General features: G+C 45.1%; 1 protein-coding gene across 1 annotated transcript in view; it reads right to left on the bottom strand.

Moving 5' to 3' along the window:
• The window catches only part of LOC120023283 (kinesin-like protein KIF26A), a 62364-nt gene that overhangs the window by 8156 nt on the left and 35281 nt on the right, over positions 1-18927 (bottom strand). The window contains exons 4-9 of the mRNA XM_038967316.1: positions 10691-10883; positions 5222-5431; positions 4734-4827; positions 3998-4260; positions 2934-3117; positions 1552-1711 (exon numbers count right to left, since the gene is read on the bottom strand). Coding sequence (XP_038823244.1) covers positions 1552-1711; positions 2934-3117; positions 3998-4260; positions 4734-4827; positions 5222-5431; positions 10691-10883 — 1104 coding nt within the window. The remainder of the gene's footprint in view (positions 1-1551; positions 1712-2933; positions 3118-3997; positions 4261-4733; positions 4828-5221; positions 5432-10690; positions 10884-18927) is intronic.

The following is an 18927-nucleotide window of genomic DNA, read 5'->3' on the forward strand; positions in this document are numbered from 1 at the left end:
ATGGGAAGTTGTAAGACTCTTAACGGTAACACATCTGATAATGGCATGGATTTTGAGAGCAGAAGCGCAGCCTATCCAGTAGTACCCATAGAAGAGAGATGTGAAATTTTGTGAATCTCCTATTTAGAAACAAACTATTGGTTTCCCCCAAAAAACTATTGGTTTCTGCCCAATACTATTTAGAAATATTGCTGTTGGTTTAAAAATCAGATTGATTGGTTATTAATCAAATTAAACGAAAAACAAACTTTTTACAAATATTACCCGTCCATGGGTTTATGGTGATAACGTAGGCTACATGGCTGGAATGCAATGCAATTCCGTCTGCTATTTCTGGAGAAGTGCAAATATGATCTGTCAGATTTTTATAAAACATTACATTTACGAGCAGTACAATGATGAATTGATATTCCCCCTTTCTCTTTACATTGGATCTTTATCCAGCTTCTGTGAAAAGTTTGAATGTGCGTAAAACCCTCCATGGTCTAAGTTACGTTGTTATATGCCCACAGGGAGCAACTATGGTGCTGTAACTGTATTTAGACAGCCTATTTAAAACAAGATATTGTTTAGTTTTGATTAGAATTTGATAACAATTAGGCTATACACTATTTTAGTCCTCATCAACAGCCTTGGGAATTTAATCTTGCTTATTTACTACGTTTGGCATGTCCATGTCCAGACTGCAATTTACAGTAGGCCTAGCCCCTATATCAGTGTGAATACTATAGCATATGTTTAACAATGTATTTCCATATTGAAGCAATGCAACTAGAACAAGGAGAACTGCAAACATGTTCAACATATTTAGCAAATGTGGGGCAGGCTACTTAATTAACAAACTAGGCTATAACGGACTAACATTCCAATTGGAGTTGATGACAATGCAATACATAAGACCGTAAATACACAACTTGAAGCCACCACATATTTAGCCATGAAGCATGTTCTGATTGGCCAGTGAGGGGCCAAACCTTGACACACCCTTAACTGGTTTTCAGCAAAACCCACCGCCAGCAAATGTGCCTATAATTGTGGTGGTGAAAATAGCTAAAATATTTCTGACACACCCACGAACCTATAGTGCCACCACCAGCACTTAGATTTACCATTGTATTAGGTTTGGTAAAATAGAGCTCTCAGTATGCATTGCATTACCCAAATTAAATGTTATCTGTCTATTGACCTCATTTCTGATTCCATAGTGTAGCAAAATCCAGGCTGTATCACAACCGGCCATGATTGGGAGTCCCATAAGCCGAGCATAATTGGCCCAGCGTCGTTCGAATTTGGCCGGTGTAGGCAGTCATTGTAAATAAGAATTTGTTCTTAACTGACTTGCCTAGTTAAATAAAGGTTAAATAAAATTAACTACATGGCTGAGAATGATACATATCTTTAAATCTATAGCAAGCTTGCTACAGCCTTGATAGTGAAGGTAAATGTACATGAATAAACTTGTCTCAAACATTTTGATTACATACTCGACTTCATACTTGACACTGGTTTTACATAATCAAGTTATAAAAAGTACAGTACTAGTTCCCCTACCTGTAAGGTACATGCTTGGCTCCATTGGCTAAAGCCATGATAACATTGCCCAGCGCGGTGAGAGACAGACACAGGCCTCCCCCTCCGTCTCTGCTCTTACTTAGCACCTTCTCACAGCTCCCCAGGTCTATAAGGTGCAGCCTGCTCCGCCCGCCCGACACTGTAGATGACACAGGAGGAAGAGCCAGGTGAGGTTATATCCCAGCACAGACACATTCAGACACTCCCTCTGAAGGAAGACAGGGTTCCCACGTGCTGCTGTTGCTGCGCCATTTAGGCAGGAGTGGCACAGCCCAAACCGGACCAGACATGGCAGTCTGATTTATTCACAAGTAAGCCTTTCGGTCTGAAGTGATTCAAATCTGGGCTGAGATTGTCTCAGTTTAACAGACAGGTAATAACGTTCCAGAAATAAAAGGATCTTGTTGTCACATGCATACAAAACCAAGGGGGACAGTCACTGTATTTGGTACATAAATTGTCATTTTAGATGATGACTAGTTTGGGGGGCTGTGCTATAAAATAAAAAATTACAGTAATTCAGTGTAGATGGAAAATGAGCAGAATTTCTCCAAATGTTATTCAGCAGCGAGGCAGCACATTGTAATGTAATGTAAGTCACTGATATGTTATTTCACGTGATTGGGAGAACTAGGCGGCGAACCATTAAACTCTCGTCAACCATACGTAGAAATGGAGTGCTTGAAATAAAGGTAAAATTACATTTTCAAGATCCGCGCGCACTCTCTCCCTCCGCTTAGCACAACACATGGATGCAAGCAAGTCACTTTTTTTATAGAGGCTAGTGCGCACCCATCCATAAACATTACAAATGAGAAGCTTGAGGTTTTTTATCCATTCAGATTTATTCAGACTTTATCCACCATCTAGCCCAGTGTGGTGCAGTCTCCTATGGCTATGATGGTTACCTCTGGGAACACAGACACTTGAAGTACTATCATCAGCACCAGAACTGATGAGGGAAATTACATCTGCTACTTAACACTATCATTAAGGCATAATAAAGTCATCATCATTAAACTACTGTAGGTCATTATTTTTACTCGATAAAGTCCATAATCAGCTAGTGAAATATTTTTTCTGTTCATGTGCAGCAATATGGTTCAGTGCATTTATCTCTTGCGGAAGAATCGAAAAGGTCAGAGCACTTGTTGAATCGAGTGAAATTCTTCATAGAATAGCAGAATGATGAATGGAAATCTGAAACTATCACAGTCAAAGACACTAGGACACACAGAGTGACACTAGAGTTCAGAGATAGCCTCACTTCATGTAGTACTGATAGATGTAGTATAGTAGTAATAGTGTTAGAAGTGTAGTAGTAATAGTGTTGTAGTAGTAGTAGTTGTAGTTGTACTCACTGCCTCCCTTGCCGCTCTTCTCCATGCGGTACTGGTAGATGTGCAGTGTGAACAGCATGTGAGAGTTGCGTCTCTCCTCTTCATCTGCGTCTGGCCTGCTGGTGCTGCGTGCTGCGATGGCTGCATCCAGGAAGAAGGCTGCCTTCTCCGCCGTGGGGGCGCGGAGCTCGCTCTGGTTCTGAAGCTGAGTGGGGAGGAGGGAGAGAGGGTAAGAGGAGGGTAAAAAAGATAAGGGGTAGAGAGAAGGAAAGAGCATGGAGTTGGAGAGTGAGGGAAAAGAGTGAGAAGGGAACAGAAAAAGGAGAGAGCGAGAGAGGGGAGACAGTTAATTGGACCCAAGCACACATTTCTTGCCCATTAGATTGGGTCTCCGGGGCAATTATAGGGAAACAGATATGCACACAGAGGGAGGAGGATTAGGGGAAGTAATGGAGGAGCAGGGGGCAGGGGCACTTTCCTCCACACGGATGTGGTGGTGGATAGGTGTGGAGAGAGGGGAGAGGGGGACATCTAGTAGGGAGGCCACATCACGTGGTTACTAAGAGGAGGAGGAGCCGTGAGGAGCTTCACAGGACTCCAGGCAGCCTTTGAAGTCACAGTCCACACAGAACCCCAAAAAACAACATCAGACGACAACACCTGTCAGTGCCTTCAATCCCCCATCCCCCCAACTAGTCCCATTGCGCTGCAGAGGACCAGAGCTAAAACAGAGGTAATAGATGCTGATGGATGCTGACAGGGGAGTCAATAAAAAGGTATGGAAAAGACGTCGATATTGTGGATGGCTTTGGTGAAAATATAGAGCAGGGATTATTGAGATGGGTAAGGCAGGGCAATATGGGCTCAGAGTACACAGAGGAAAGACCTGGGAGATAAAAGAACTGACAATACAAAGGCCTAAATCTTTGGGGCAGACAGAGGTAGATGGCAGTGAGAATCAGATCAATACACAGACACTAATATATACCAGACAGAGAGAGAGAGACGGAGAGTGAGAGAAATGGAGAGGGAGAACAAAGAAAGGCAAGAAAACAGGCACATGTCTAGACGCCTTTTTTCCTCACTTGAGTGCCACAGATGGGGTCCTCACGCAGGTAGACCCCTGGGGACTGTCCATCCTGCATGCTTCCTATGGACACCTCAGACAGGAGGTCCTTCAGAGCCTCGTCCTTCCCACAGATCTCCACGGCAGACACGCGGACAGAGAAGCGCGTGCCCGTCTTCTCCTTGCGCTCGTTGATGAGCTTGAAGAGCCAGGAGATGGCGCAGGGCACAATGCCAAGGCTCTGGGTGGAGCCGTCTTTGCCAATCATGGTGAACGTCTTGCCTGGAGACGGAGGAGAGGGTAAGAGGAAAGGCGGATGGAGACATTAATATACAAGTAATACAGCCTGCTGCTCATGTCTCTCCTAAAACTGAGAAGACTTGTAATATGCTGTCTGGATTGGGTACAGTTGATTGGGAATCTACTGTGTCTATAAGAACTTGTGAAGGGGGTGATTCAAGGAACAATCACTGTAGAATGAGCACAGTGGAGAACGAAAGGGAAAATGAAGCTTGTTCTGAGAAATGACAGCCCCTCAGACTGGGTGAAGAATCCAGGTCAATGACAGTGGGTAAAATTAAAGACACCCCTCACCACCATTTCTCACTAGCCCTTGCTCATCCAAACTCTATATTGTCTTCTCCTCAGCTCACTCCCATGCACCACTAAACAATTTGTGAATGTGAACATCGAACCAGGCTGTGAAAAACAGTGTTTTTCTTTGCCAGATGAGGGGAGTAGAGGAGCTTACTTACCGAGCTTGACGTGGCCGAAGCAGAAGATGCAGCCGTCCGCACCATTCACCACGGACTGGATGACCTCAGACACCGTCCCTGAGCACACCTCCGCCTGACGGAGACAGAGAGGGAGAAACATAGAGTGTGTGAGAGAGAGAGCGATATGGGGGATTAGAGGGCAGAACATAGTTGCCTGGCTGTTACTCAATCACCGTCAAGTAAACATGTCCTCAGTGTCTGGCCCTTCCACTTTGATCTTAATTTGGCCATGGTTCTACTAGACTGTAAGGTCTGGACTGGGAGAGGAGAGGTTAGATATAACTGGACTATGAAAGGAGAGCTTAGATATAAGTGGACTGAATTCAATTCATTCCCCAGACTTAAAAGCCCCAGCTGTTGAGGCCCATACTGGGAAGAATGCTCCCGACCCAAGAAAGGCATTTTTTCACTAAGTCCCTGGACTGCCCCCAGCCAGCATACACAGTCTGCAACTGCTTGGTCCTTACTTGAGAGGCATCCTGGGTAAACACTGCGTCGAAAGCGAAGATCTTTGGGATGGCCACGGTTGCTCTCCTGTGCCCTGAATTGGCGTGGTCGTTGACTGAGGGGTCGTAAAGGGTCAACTGCTTCTTCCTGGGGTCCACCTTCAGGAAGGACATGGACTCGGACGAATCAGGAGCCTCCAGGGAGGGGCAGATACGCATCATCACTTTCACCTGCAACACAAGGAGAGGAGAGGGAAAGAGAGAGAGCATATGGCAAATGTGTTAGCACACACAAAAAAACAGATATAAGAGGCAGATAACATGGTACATACAGTACACACAGCAACAGGAGACATGGGAGGAATTTGTAATGGAGAGAGAACGGAGTCAACACAAAGCCTAATGGTGTCAGTGTACGGTTGAGATTGTAAATCATAACAGTAATGACTGTGACTCTGAGCCGACCACCATGCTGAGGGATTATCCAACTAGCAGGCTGCTCTCTGGACCAAGAGCAACTCTGTAGCATTGGAACATATGGCCTCTCTCTCTCTCTGATCTGTTTGTATTACGTCTAAACTTAGAGTCCATAGATTCTGTGTCGCTTCAGTTGTCACGATACACCATAACCCTAACAGGATGGTGTGTCACTGGTCGTGTTTAAGGTGTTGATTTAGCGCACCTCTACTGTGACATCTCTCATCTAGTCTAATATTGGAACTATGTTATGGCCATGACAAGTGGAGCTATTCTGCCAGCTGTGTCTGTTGGCACTTCCTGAACTGGAGAGAGCAGGTTTCATCTGCATGCACACCACATTATAGGTGAAGCTGTGTGTGTGTGGTGTATGCTCGTGTTTTAATCTATGTCAGTCTCCCTGACTAACCCCCTCAAACAAATTCACACTTTTTATTCTGTGACAACTACAATACCATTTATAAAGAACATGTAGGACCGGATGATTCCTTTGATAAGAGAAACATCCTCACTCACTCTGTCAACATTTTATTGTGAAAACTCAACCTTGACTATCTTGTAGTATGACAGACAGGAGACATAAACATCTCTGTTGTCAGGCAGAGGAATGGATAATGGTGCTTCTCCTCGCTCTGAAAAATCCCTGAAAGCTCAATGTGTTTAGGGTTTAGCATAATGGTAGTCAATCCACTGAACCAGTGTATCGGCACGCTCCCCCACCCCTTCATGGTTACAAACAGCTTGAGATTTAACAACCATACATTGATAAGGAGTTCAATCTGGGACAATAAAAATAACTAAAACCTCCATCGCAAAAAAACAAAATGACTATGATGCCTGTGAGAGGCTCTGTGGTATGGAGCAGCTGATTATAACTCTAACTGTTCCCCCACCTCCCCGTTCTGCAAAGGCAGCAAAACCTACACCTCAGACTGGTCCTTTCATCCTCTGTGTGTCTCTCCTATGTCATTCGCAGCACGCCCACACAAAAGGTCTATTGTTCCCATGGCTTGTTTATAAATATTGCCACAGATCCTGGCTCCGGCACTAAGAAACAATGTGTGGTGGCGATCCCATTCTGCCACAGAGGGAATTCCTCTCCAGTGTTCCGGCAGCCAAGTGCAAACTCTCTTTGTGCTCAGTGGGTGGCTGTTATCGTGACTGACGTGTACATATGTTGAGCAAATTACATTTGCTGTGACATTTAAACCGGGCTTCCATATATGACTGCTGACCCAACCGGGTGAGGGAGCGATAGCTAACGTCTAGAGCTGCTATATTTACATTGGCAGAGATGTGATACCAGGGCCGGCGAGGATCGGCTGGAGCCGCTGCATTTTAACACCTCGGGCCTCTCTGCTAATGGCCCTGTTCCCATATCTCTTGAGCCCACCAAGAAATCCATTAGCTGGGATTTTCCCCCAGCCACCCCTCTACATGTCCAAACCCTCCACAAAACACATTGAATGGCTGTAGTATGGGTCAGCATTGACATCAACTCTTCATGGATGGATATGCGTGTCTTGAATAAATGCATAAGAAAACATCACAGCACCCATTCCCCTCATTGCTTCAGTCATTTATTCAGAAACGCATACTGTAGATTAGGTGTAAAGGAGCTGGGATGAATTGTCTACCGCAGACAAAAGAATGTTGGCAACTCAAATCGTGTTGGCTGCGGTTCCTCAAACAAGCATTGTTTCACAGCAGTGAACTCTTGGTAGTCTGAACCAGGTGACTGCAAACTTCAAAAATGTCTGAGACACAATGACAGGTTGAGTTTCCCATAACAGTGTGCTTAATGAAGAGGAAACCTGGGGTTATAGACTCAGAACAATGCTGTAAACAAGCTGATTTCCCTTTTCAAAACAACCCTGTGGTTGTCCCAGATGTCTAGCTCAGTAAATCAGGTGTAGGGAGAGGAAGCTTCTTAATAACGCCTGTCTTTTATGAAGTGAGATTTACAATATGGGACAAAATCTCAATGGTGTGGAAATTTGGCAGAGTAAGCAGCGATCAGGTGGGATCTAATCTTGTTAGGGGACTTCTTCTACTCTATAAATACAGAATCTCAGCCCAGCAAACAATACCCAATAAACCCTGGAGGAAAGGTGTGTTTATATAGCACTAACGCTAATGACAGACCAATCACCGACATCCTGCTCGATTTCATCATCAGGTTTATGGAACGCAGCTAGCAGAAATCCACTGTAATAATGTTTGCAAACTTTTAGCCTTTAAAGGGAATTTGATTGGATTTTTGTATTTTCTTTCCCTCACAAACTGTAGTCCATTCAGAGGGAGGAATGTGTCCCAAACTGTCACGTTCCTGACCTGTTTTCTCTTGTTTTTGTATGTGTTTAGTTGGTCAGGGCGTGAGTTGGGGTGGGCATTCTATGTATTGTGTTTCTATGTTGGGTTTAATGTGTTGCCTGATATGGTTCTCAATTAGAGGCAGGTGTTTGACGTTTCCTCTGATTGAGAACCATATTAAGGTAGGCTGTTCTCACTGTTTGTTTGTGGGTGATTGTCTTCCGTGTCTGTATGTATGTTCGTACCACACGGGACTGTAGCGTTTGTTTGTAGTCTGTACCTGTTCATGTGTTCTTCGTGTATTTGTAAGTTCTCATGTTTTAGGTCAGTCTACGTCGTTTATTTGTTTTGTAGTTTGTTAAAGAGTTTTCATGTTTCGTCGTTCTGTTAATAAATATTCATTATGTATTCATCACCCGCTGCATTTTGGTCCAATCCTTCTCGCCTCCCCTCATCCGAGGAGGAGGAAAAATATGACGGCCGTTACAGAATCACCCACCAACAAAGGATCAAGCAGCGGTGTAACGGGAGAAAGCAACAGCGCACGAAGGAGGAATGGACATGGGAGGATGTTTTGGACGGCAAGGGTTGCTACACATGGGAGGAGATCCTGGCTGGAAAGGAACGCCTCCCATGGGAACAGCTGGAGGCGATTAGGAGAGCAGAGGCAACCGGAGAGAGGAACCGGCGTTATGAGGGTACGCGACTAGCACGGAAGCCTGTGAGTCAAGCCCAAAAATTTCTTGGGGGGGGCTACAAGGGAGTGTGGCGAAGTCAGGTAGGAGACCTGCGCCAACTCCCCGAGCTTATCGTGGAGAGCGAGAGTACGGGCAGACACCGTGTTACGCAGTAGAGCGCATGGTGTCTCCTGTACGTGTGCATAGCCCGGTGCGGGTTATTCCACCTCCCCGCACTGGCAGGGCTAGATTGGGCATTGAGCCAGGTGCCATGAAGCCGGCTCAACGCGTCTGGTCTCCAGTGAGTCTCCTCGGCCCGGCATACATGGCACCAGCCTTACGCATGGTGTCCCCGGTTCGCCTACACAGCCCAGTGCGGGTTATTCCACCTCCCCGCACTGGTCGGGCTACGGGGAGCATACAACCAGGTAAGGTTGGGCAGGCTCAGTGCTCAAGGGAGCCAGTACGCCTGCACGGTCCGATATTTCCGGCGCCACGCACCAGGCCTACAGTGCGCCTCAGCCGGCCAGAGTCTGCCGTCTGCCCAGCGGCGCCTGAACTGCCCGTCTGCCCAACGCCGTCTGAGCTGTCCGTCTGCCAAGCGCCGCCTGAACTGCCCGTCTGTCCTGAGCCTTCAAAGCCGCCCGTCTGCCCTGAGCCTTCAAAGCCGCCCGTCTGCCCTGAGCCTTCAAAGCCGCCCGTCTGCACTGAGCCTTAAAAGCCGCCCGTCTGCACTGAGCCTTCAGAGCCGTCCGCCAGACAGGAACCGCCAGAGCCGTCAGCCAGCCATGACCAGCCAGAGCCGTCAGCCAGCCATGACCAGCCAGAGCCGTCAGCCAGCCATGACCAGCCAGAGCCGTCAGCCAGCCATGACCAGCCAGAGCCGTCAGCCAGCCATGACCAGCCAGAGCCGTCAGCCAGCCATGACCAGCCAGAGCCGTCAGCCAGCCATGACCAGCCAGAGCCGTCAGCCAGTCCGGAGCTGCCGTCCCTCAGTCCGGAGCTGCCGTCCCTCAGTCCGGAGCTGCCGTCCCTCAGTCCGGAGCTGCCGTCCCTCAGTCCGGAGCTGCCGTCCCTCAGTCCGGAGCTTCCCCTCATTCCGGTGCTGCCCCTTAGTCCGGTGCTGCCCCTTAGTCCAGTGGGGTTAATTTGGAGGGTGGTCATTGGGAGGAGGCTACAAAAGCGGGGAGTGACTATGGTGGGATGGGGACCACGCCCAGAGCCTGAGCCGCCACCGTGGACAGATGCCCACCCAGACCCTCCCCTAGACTTTTGGTGGTGCGCCCGGAGTTCGCACCTTCAGGGGGGGTTATGTCACGTTCCTGACCTGTTTTCTCTTGTTTTTGTATGTGTTTAGTTGGTCAGGGCGTGAGTTGGGGTGGGCATTCTATGTATTGTGTTTCTATGTTGGGTTTAATGTGTTGCCTGATATGGTTCTCAATTAGAGGCAGGTGTTTGACGTTTCCTCTAATTGAGAACCATATTAAGGTAGGCTGTTCTCACTGTTTGTTTGTGGGTGATTGTCTTCCGTGTCTGTATGTATGTTCGTACCACACGGGACTGTAGCATTTGTTTGTAGTCTGTACCTGTTCATGCGTTCTTCGTGTATTTGTAAGTTCTCATGTTTTAGGTCAGTCTACGTCGTTTATTTGTTTTGTAGTTTGTTAAAGAGTTTTCATGTTTCGTCGTTCTGTTAATAAATATTCATTATGTATTCATCACCCGCTGCATTTTGGTCCAATCCTTCTCGCCTCCCCTCATCCGAGGAGGAGGAAAAATATGACGGCCGTTACACAAACAAACTGAGTGAATTCATGACATTCCAGCAGGCTTATCTGCCCACATCTGTATGTACTGGACCAGACGACTGGCTGCCTATAGACTAATGTGTCGCCACTGTGCATTCTCCCATTTAAAATGTCAGTCACCCATACATACTGTATATGCGTGTATGTGGGTGTGTGTGTGTATGTACCAATGTGTCTGTGTGTGTGTGTCTGTGTGTGTGCCTGTCGCTCCTTACCTTTCCCATCCCGGGGTTCTCCTTGACCTTTGAGACGGCGTGAAGCAGGCATGGTGGGGCGGGGGGCGGTGAGAGCTGCAGGGTGCCACTGAAGTTGGTGGGGTAGATGGAGGGCTGCTGGGCTCCGGAATGCAGCAGAGAGGGAGACTGGTGCTTCTTCCGCTTGGACGAGAGGTTCAGCTTCTGAGCTGCCCTGGGAGGAGCAAACACAAGAGTTTAGCCTAACTTCAAAAACATACAATTTAGCCAGCCATCTGTAATATGCTGGGCAGGAAGGAAGATAAACTTCATAGGAGCCACCAGACATCTCTTTCTTCCATAGTCGACAGGAAAAGCGCGCTCCCGACACTCCTCCACTCCCAATGCTACCCCCCTTTCAACTCCCCACTTCCTACCTGGGGCCAAGGCTTTGTAAAACGCTTCAGTTCTTCACTTCAAAACAGCAACATAGAACTCTCAAACGCTTTAATTTCAGCAGTCTAATTGCTCATGCACTGCTAAAGACACAATGAAGCCCAATTCTGCAGCAGGGGTTTGCAGGTGTCTACATAAGAAAAGCAGCCATGACACCTGTGTTGTCAGTGGGCCAGCAGATGCTTGTCATGGTGCTAATGTACACTAAATTAATAAATGTATCTTCGTCAAACACGACACACCTGTCAGGAACATGACAGGTAAGGATGGCTGTGTCGCCGTTGTGCTGTACAGGTAAGGCTGTTGCAGTGATTCTGTTGAGTCATGGTAATCTCCTTTTATGCACTATGGACATGCGTTTGTAGTACCCAACTTGCTAACAACCTGCCGGTAATGGTCTGGTATTCAGTACTCTATTGTCCCTCTAACCACTCTGACATCAATGCAAATGCTATCTAAAATCACATCAAACACTTATCATCAAAACAGTACTATGCTTTTAAAAGTCACCATTAGGCAACATTTTGTCACCTCACTGTGATGATCAGTTTGAAGAAAGAAGTTCAACAACAGGTTGCTTCAAAGCCAAACACAACAAAATGGACTGTGCTTTCTAAGGTGATTATTAACTCAAAGCATTTAAGATGTTGCATGTAGAACACCCATAAGCATATTAGAGCTTATGCATATGCTTATATGAGTCCGAAAACCCCCCCCACCTGAATTAAAATAATGATTGTGTAATAGCCTACAGCATATTATGCACGGCAGAAAAACATATATAAAAATATCTAAGGTGTCTTTGGAACATAATTGGTCTAGCCTATACTGCAAATTTAAACTAATTCTAGTAATCACCTTTGAGTGTGGACTGTATTATTATGCATATTGGATGGACTGGTTACCTTATTCTACACTCCTACATTTCTATCCATGAGTCTGGGAGAGAAGGTATTGGCCTAGGCGATGCTGTTGGTTCATTGATGTGCAGGGTGGCTTACAGAGTTAGCCTTCAGTTACAGCAAATTTTATATTTGATTTTGAATAGCCTAGTAATAGGACATTTCTTAAATTTTCATAATTAATTGGCTGATATTACCTTTAAAACCTCTCTGGGATATGTGGGACGCTAACGTCCCACTTGGCCAAAAGCCAGTAAAAATGCAGAGCGCCAAATTCAAATAAATTACTATAAAAAATCTAACTTTCATGGATTCACACATGCAATACACCAAATTAAAGCTACACTTGTTGTGAATCCAGCCAACATGTCAGATTTCAAATAGGCTTTTCGGCGAAAGCAAACGATGCTATTATCTGAGGATAGCACCATAGTAGAGAGAGAAGCATATTTCAACCCTGCAGGCGTGACACAAAACGCAGAAATAAAAATATAATTCATGCCTTACCTTTGACGAGCTTCTGTTGTTGGCACTCCGATATGTCCCAAAACATCACAAAGGGTCCTTTTGTTCGATTAATTCCGTCGATATATATCCAAAATGTCAATTTATTTGGCGCGTTTGATCCAGAAAAACACCGGATCCAACTTGTACGACGTGACTACAAAATATCTCAAAAGTTACCTGTAAACTTTGCCAAAACATTTCAAACTACTTTTGTAATACAACTTTAGGTATTTTTTAACGTAAATAATCGATAAAATTGAAGACGGGATGATCTGTGTTTAATACAGGAGGAAAACAAACTGTAGCTAGCTTTCTGGTCACGCACCTCTATCTAACAGTACACTTCAAGTTACCCTCGTTCTGGATGGCCGAACTTCTTCATTACACAAAGGAAAAAACCTCAACCAATTTCTAAAGACTGTTGACATCCAGTGGAAGTGGTAGGAACTGCAGGAAGGTCCCTTAGAAATCTGGATTCCCAATGAAAATCCATTGAAAAGAGAGTGACCTCAAAAAAAAAATTCTTAATGGTTTGTCCTCGGGGTTTCGCCTGCTAAATAAGTTCTGTTATACTCACAGACATGATTCAAACAGTTTTAGAAACTTCAGAGTGTTTTCTATCCAAATCTACTAATAATATGCATATCTTATCTTCTGGGGATGAGTAGCTGGCAGTTGAATTTGGGTATGCTTTTCATCCAAACGTGAAAATGCTGCCCCCTATCCTAGAGAAGTTTAACTACAGAATATCTCACCACCGTGCGTTTCCTTGGCACACAGAGTTTGGGCGGAATATCACCTGTCGCGCAGCGAGGCTGCATTCTCCTCAAACAATGGTTGATGTGTGAAGTGCAATAAGTGTTCTTATAAACCCAGACATGTCTATATCCTGTGTGGTTGCCACTAAAAAGACGACGATCCCAGCTGCTACTATATTTATTTCTCAGCAGCTCCGCTATAAAACCGGATTAGCCTACCCGGCATGATTTAAGAACGAACTGAAGGAAAGCAGCCTCCATTCGCTATTTGAGTGCATATATACGGATGACATGTCCTTTTTTCCCTGCCCCTGTTGCTGCCTGTTTGATAATGGGCCATTCTACACTGAACAAATATATAAACGCAATATATAAACGCAACATGCAACAATTTTAAAGATTTTACTTGGTTACAGTTCATATAAGGAAATCAGTCAATTGAAATAAATGAATTAGACCCTAATCTATGGATTTCACATGACTGGGAATACAGATATGCATCTGTTGGTCAAAAACATAATTTTTTTAAAGTAGGTATCTGGTGTTACCACCATTTGTCTCACGCAGCGCGACATATCTCCTTTGCATAGAGTTGATCAGGCTGTTGATTGTGGTCTGTGGAATGTTGTCCCACTCCTATTCAATGGCCGTGCAAAGTTGCTGGATATCAAATCAAAAATCAAATCAAACTTTATTTGTCACATGCGCCGAATACAACAAGTGTAGACCTTACCGTGAAATGCTTACTTACAAGCCCTTAACCAACAGCGCAGTTCAAGAAGAATTAAGAAAAGATTTACCAAATAAACTAAAGTAAAAAATAATAAAAAGTAACACAATAACATAATCATAACGAGGCTATATACAGGGGGTATCTGTACTGAGTCAGTGTGCCAGGGTACAGGTTAGAGGTAATTTGTATAGGTAGCAGTGTACAAAACAAATGGGGGGGGGGTCAATGTAATAGTCCGGTGGCCATTTGATTAATTGTTCAGGAGTCTTATGGCTTGGGGGTAGAAACTGTTAAGGAGCCTTTTGGTCCTAGACTTGGCGCTCCAATACCGTTTGCCGTGCGATAGCAGAGAAAACTGGAGCACGCTGTCGTACATGTTGTTCCAGAGCATCCCAAACTTGCTCAATGGGTGCCATGTCTGGTGAGTATGCAGGTCATGGAAGAACTTTTCAGCTTCCAGGAATTGTGTACAGATCCTTGGTCATGTGGCTGTGCATTATCATGCTGAAACATGAGGTGATGGCGGCGGATGAATGGCACGACACTGGGCCTCGGGATCTCGTCACGGTATCTCTGTGCATTCAAATTGCCATCGATAAAATGCAATTTTGTTCGTTGTCTGTAGCTTATGCCTGCCCATACCATAAACCCACCGCCACCATTGGCCACACTGTTCACAACGTTGACATCAGCAAACCGCTCACCCACACAATGCCATACACGCTGTCTACCATCTGCCCGGTAAAGTTGAAACTGGGATTCATCCGTGAAGAGCAAACTTCTCCAGCGTGCCAGTTGCATTCAAAGGTGGGCATTCGGTTACGACGCTGAACTGCAGTCAGGTCAAGACCCTGGTACAGAATGAGATGGCGCTGAAGAACATGGCTGACGTTTTACATTCTCCCAACCAATTGTGATCTAACCTGTACCCCTGCACACTGACTCGGTACCGGTGCCCCCTGTATATAGCCTCGTTATTGTTGTTCTTATTGTGTTACTTTTATTCATACTTTTTATTTTAGTCTACTTGGTAAATATTTTCTTCTTCCTGAACTGCACTGTTGGTTAAGGGCTTGTAAGTAAGCATTTCACGGTAAAGTCTACACTTGTTGTATTTAGCGCATGTGAGAAATAAAGTTTGATTTGGTGAGGATGACGAGCACGCATATGAGCGTCCCTGAGACGGTTTCTGACAGTTTGTGAAGAAATTCTTCGGTTGTGCAAACCTAGTTTCATCAACTGTCCGAGTGTCTGGTCTCAGACGATCCCGCAGGTGAGAAGCCAGATGTGGAGGTCCTGGGTTGGCATGGTTAAACGTGGTCTGTCGTTGTGAGGCCGGTTGGATGTACTGCCAAATTCTCTAAAATGACGTTGGATGCAGCTTATGTTAGATAAATGAACATTCAATTCTCTGGCAACAGGACATTCCTGCAGTCAGCATGCCAACTGTACACTCCCTCAAATCTTGAGACATCTGTGGCATTGTGCTGTGAGACAAAACTGCACATTTTAGATATGTTCCCAGCACAAGGTGCACCTGTGTAATGATCATGCTGTTTAATCAGCTTCTTGATATGCCACACCTGTCAGGTGGATGGATTATCTTTCAAAGGAGAAACGCTCACTTACAGGGTTGTAAACAAATGTGTGAACAAAATGAGAGAAATAAGCTTTTTGTGGGATATTTTATTACAGCTCATGAAACATGGGACCAACACATTTTACATATTATTAAAGACAAGATTAAATTGAGAATAGTCTGTTGGGTAAAATATGATCCCTTGATGAGAGAACAGCGTGTGCAGCCTGAGGCATGTAATAGAGCTAAAGCTTTTTTGATTAGTCAATAGCCTACAGTCACACCATGCAGCCCATGTATGTTTTGATTTCTAAGACATTCTACGGTTTGTATTATTCACAACAAAATTTGCCAAATAACTTAATCTAGTGTATTATTACTTTTACGCTCAACATAGCCACTTCATATGCACACTCGCTTAGGAATGGGAAAAATATCATTTCTATTTTATTCAGTTCAATTATATTATTTTTAGTATAGAATCATATAATATAAAATAATGGCACGTGACTTATAAACATATCTTGTCTGCTAAATGAACTAGCCTACAGCATGGCGCATAGCCAGATAACATACAATAGACTGATTCATATTCTGTTCTTCTGAAATACATTTTCTTCATATCATGTTTCTTTAGATCTGCCTAAAATAAATTATGGATTTATTGTGATGGTGTATATTAAATGTATTTGACTTTTTAAAATGTAAATGTTCCAAAGGCATGCATCAGCAGCTTGTATGCGTGAGGCCTGGAGATGCTAAACATGTTTATGTTAATAAACGCTCATTTACTGTGAGACCGGCAGATATTTGCATGACAATAAACGTCTGACAAAATTTCAAATTTCACAGCCCTACTTACAGGCAATGGAAAAGTGATTGTGACAAGAAACGTTGTGCTATTTCATACGTTACTCTGGTATAAAGATTGTTGGGGGCTCCTGATCATGTCCCATGGAACCAATGACTGATTCCAGAATCTCCCATTCACTGAGTCCCGTGATGGACAGATTTGGTGAGGAGAGTGAGAGAAATAGATCTCTCCTGGTACTGTGGACTAGTTAGACCCTGCGTCTCATTAAGTGGTTGTCTTTAAGCAGTTCCGCTGTTCTGGCGTTTAGCAGGGCTCTCAGGGTAAGATCCAGCTCTGTGATAAGACTAATTCAAATCCACTGTCATCCTTCTCGCTCTCTCGGAGGCGGAGAGTGAGCACTGGAGAAGAATAGATTGGCCAGCTGAGTGAGACGCATGCATTCCTTTCAGTCTTAACTCTTGCTGCTCGCAAGACAGTGCCAATATCTGACTGCAACTCTACCAGCTCTGTAACAGTCAGCCACACTTATAACAGCCAGTGATATGGCACCACTGTGTATCAGTTACCCCCAAACTTCATCTTTAAAGTCAAGGTCAGAGTAAAGGAATACGCACAGGAAATTCAATGCATTGAACGCTTTTCAGTTACACAGTTAAGAATCAGAGAGATGCAAGAGACAAAGAAGCCGTTGTCAATAAGAGGGAGAGAGTGACAGAGAGAAATAGAGATGGTATGAGTGATGAAAAGAAGAGAAATGTGAAGAGGGAGGGTTACAGCTAGCGAGAGAGAGACAGTTCATGTGTGTCTCTCTCGGTGAGAGGCTGTTGCCTGAGAGCCCAACATCCTGAGCTCATTAGTCCTGTTCTGGGCTCCTCCGGACAGGGTGGGCTGCTGCCAAAATATACCCCTCTACTCCCTGGAGTGACAGCCACACCCCTCCCCACCTTGCCCCCTCCCCAGTACAGCACGCCCCATGCAGCGACAGCCCAAGAGCACAATCAGGGAACACACCGCTGGCTGATGGAATAATTATTGCATCCAAGAGGGCTACAGGAGGAGGCTCTCCCCAGGGACCAGCCTGTGTATGATAGCATGAGGAAGAGAGTGTGAGGGAGAAAATGAGATGGAATAGATGAATGTGAGATGGTAAAAAATAAAGATAAACTCGGCACATACAGTGGTGTGTGTGTGTGTCATTTGGTGTGCGTGTGTGCTTGTGTACATGTCAGTCTGCACATTTCAGTCTGCACATGTATGAAAGGGAGGCTGCATTACACATTCATTGTTCAACAGAAAGTCTCTCTCTCTCTCATATTAGTCACATTGAGATGCTATTGTAGAGTTGCAAGGAATCTGCCAACATGACAAAGACACACAGCAATAAACAGTAAAATACAATTAACATTCGGATAGGATTCATAGGTTCCCTTTTTCGCTTTTTCCCCCTGTCCCTCTGGGAGCCCATACGGCATTGCAGGGTATGCCTGTAACCTTGAGGGTTAAAGCCAGTCACACAATGAGAAGAAAAGGCACGTGTGTCTGCTTGAATGGCGAGAGAGTCAGGTTTGTATTCTGCTGTTCCGTCAGAGCCACTCAATGGGCGATAAGCAATAACAGTGAGCGCTCGCCTCTGTAACAAAGCACACACACCCTAATGGGGAAATTAATTGCTTGTCACATGGCTTTCCCTCTCTTTCTATTCCCTCTCACCTTCAATGGAACATGTGCAGGGAGGAGAGGCTCAGATTCCCCCACCCACTACAGCTTGCCCACCTGTTCAACACACATCTCCATACTAATGAAGGCATTTCAGTACACACACCTTGGGTCTGAATGCATGCTCAAACACATTAACTGCATTTCAGCGCAACACAGAAGAGGGGAGAGAGATTCTGCAAGTTAGAGGATTATCAAGCAACACAGCACTGTATGTAGGAAACAAACAACCAGCTTCAGTCTCTCTCAAATATTTTCTACAACGTGCATGTCAAATTATGAAGGTTAACTTAAAATACTACATTGTATTTGGGCACTATTGGACAATCTAATAAAAAGACAGTGGAAAAGACAGAGAGATTGTTAGTACTTACAGCTCTTTCCAATCCATTATCTAGTTAGTTGTCATAGTCAAAGAGCGCAAAAGTGTTCAAGCTCAACTTTAGAGTTCATGTCTCCATTTCCAAGGTTCTCCATTACTTTAGCATTAGAGACACACATAGAGAAGCAGAAAGAGGCGGGGCCGATCCCTTGCTGGGGCAAGGGGGGTCCTTTTTACTCTGATCACAATTATCGAGGGTTCCACTTGATTTCACAACGGTTTGTAAGGAGCAAAGGGGACGGGGTGGGCACCAACGTCATCCTAGCTGACTAGGAGAGGAGGGGGTGGATAGTAAAGAGGTCCCAGTGAGGGGGTCCAGACAGGTGTTCAGGTTGGAGCGAGAGGAGAAGTCAGAGAAGAAGAGATCAGAGGGGAGAAAAGCACCTCTCTGTACTCTGTACATATTCCAGTGAAACAAACACCTGTTCTGTG

Source organism: Salvelinus namaycush, chromosome 28 (genome assembly GCF_016432855.1).
Source record: "Salvelinus namaycush isolate Seneca chromosome 28, SaNama_1.0, whole genome shotgun sequence".
Lineage (NCBI taxonomy): Eukaryota > Metazoa > Chordata > Actinopteri > Salmoniformes > Salmonidae > Salvelinus > Salvelinus namaycush.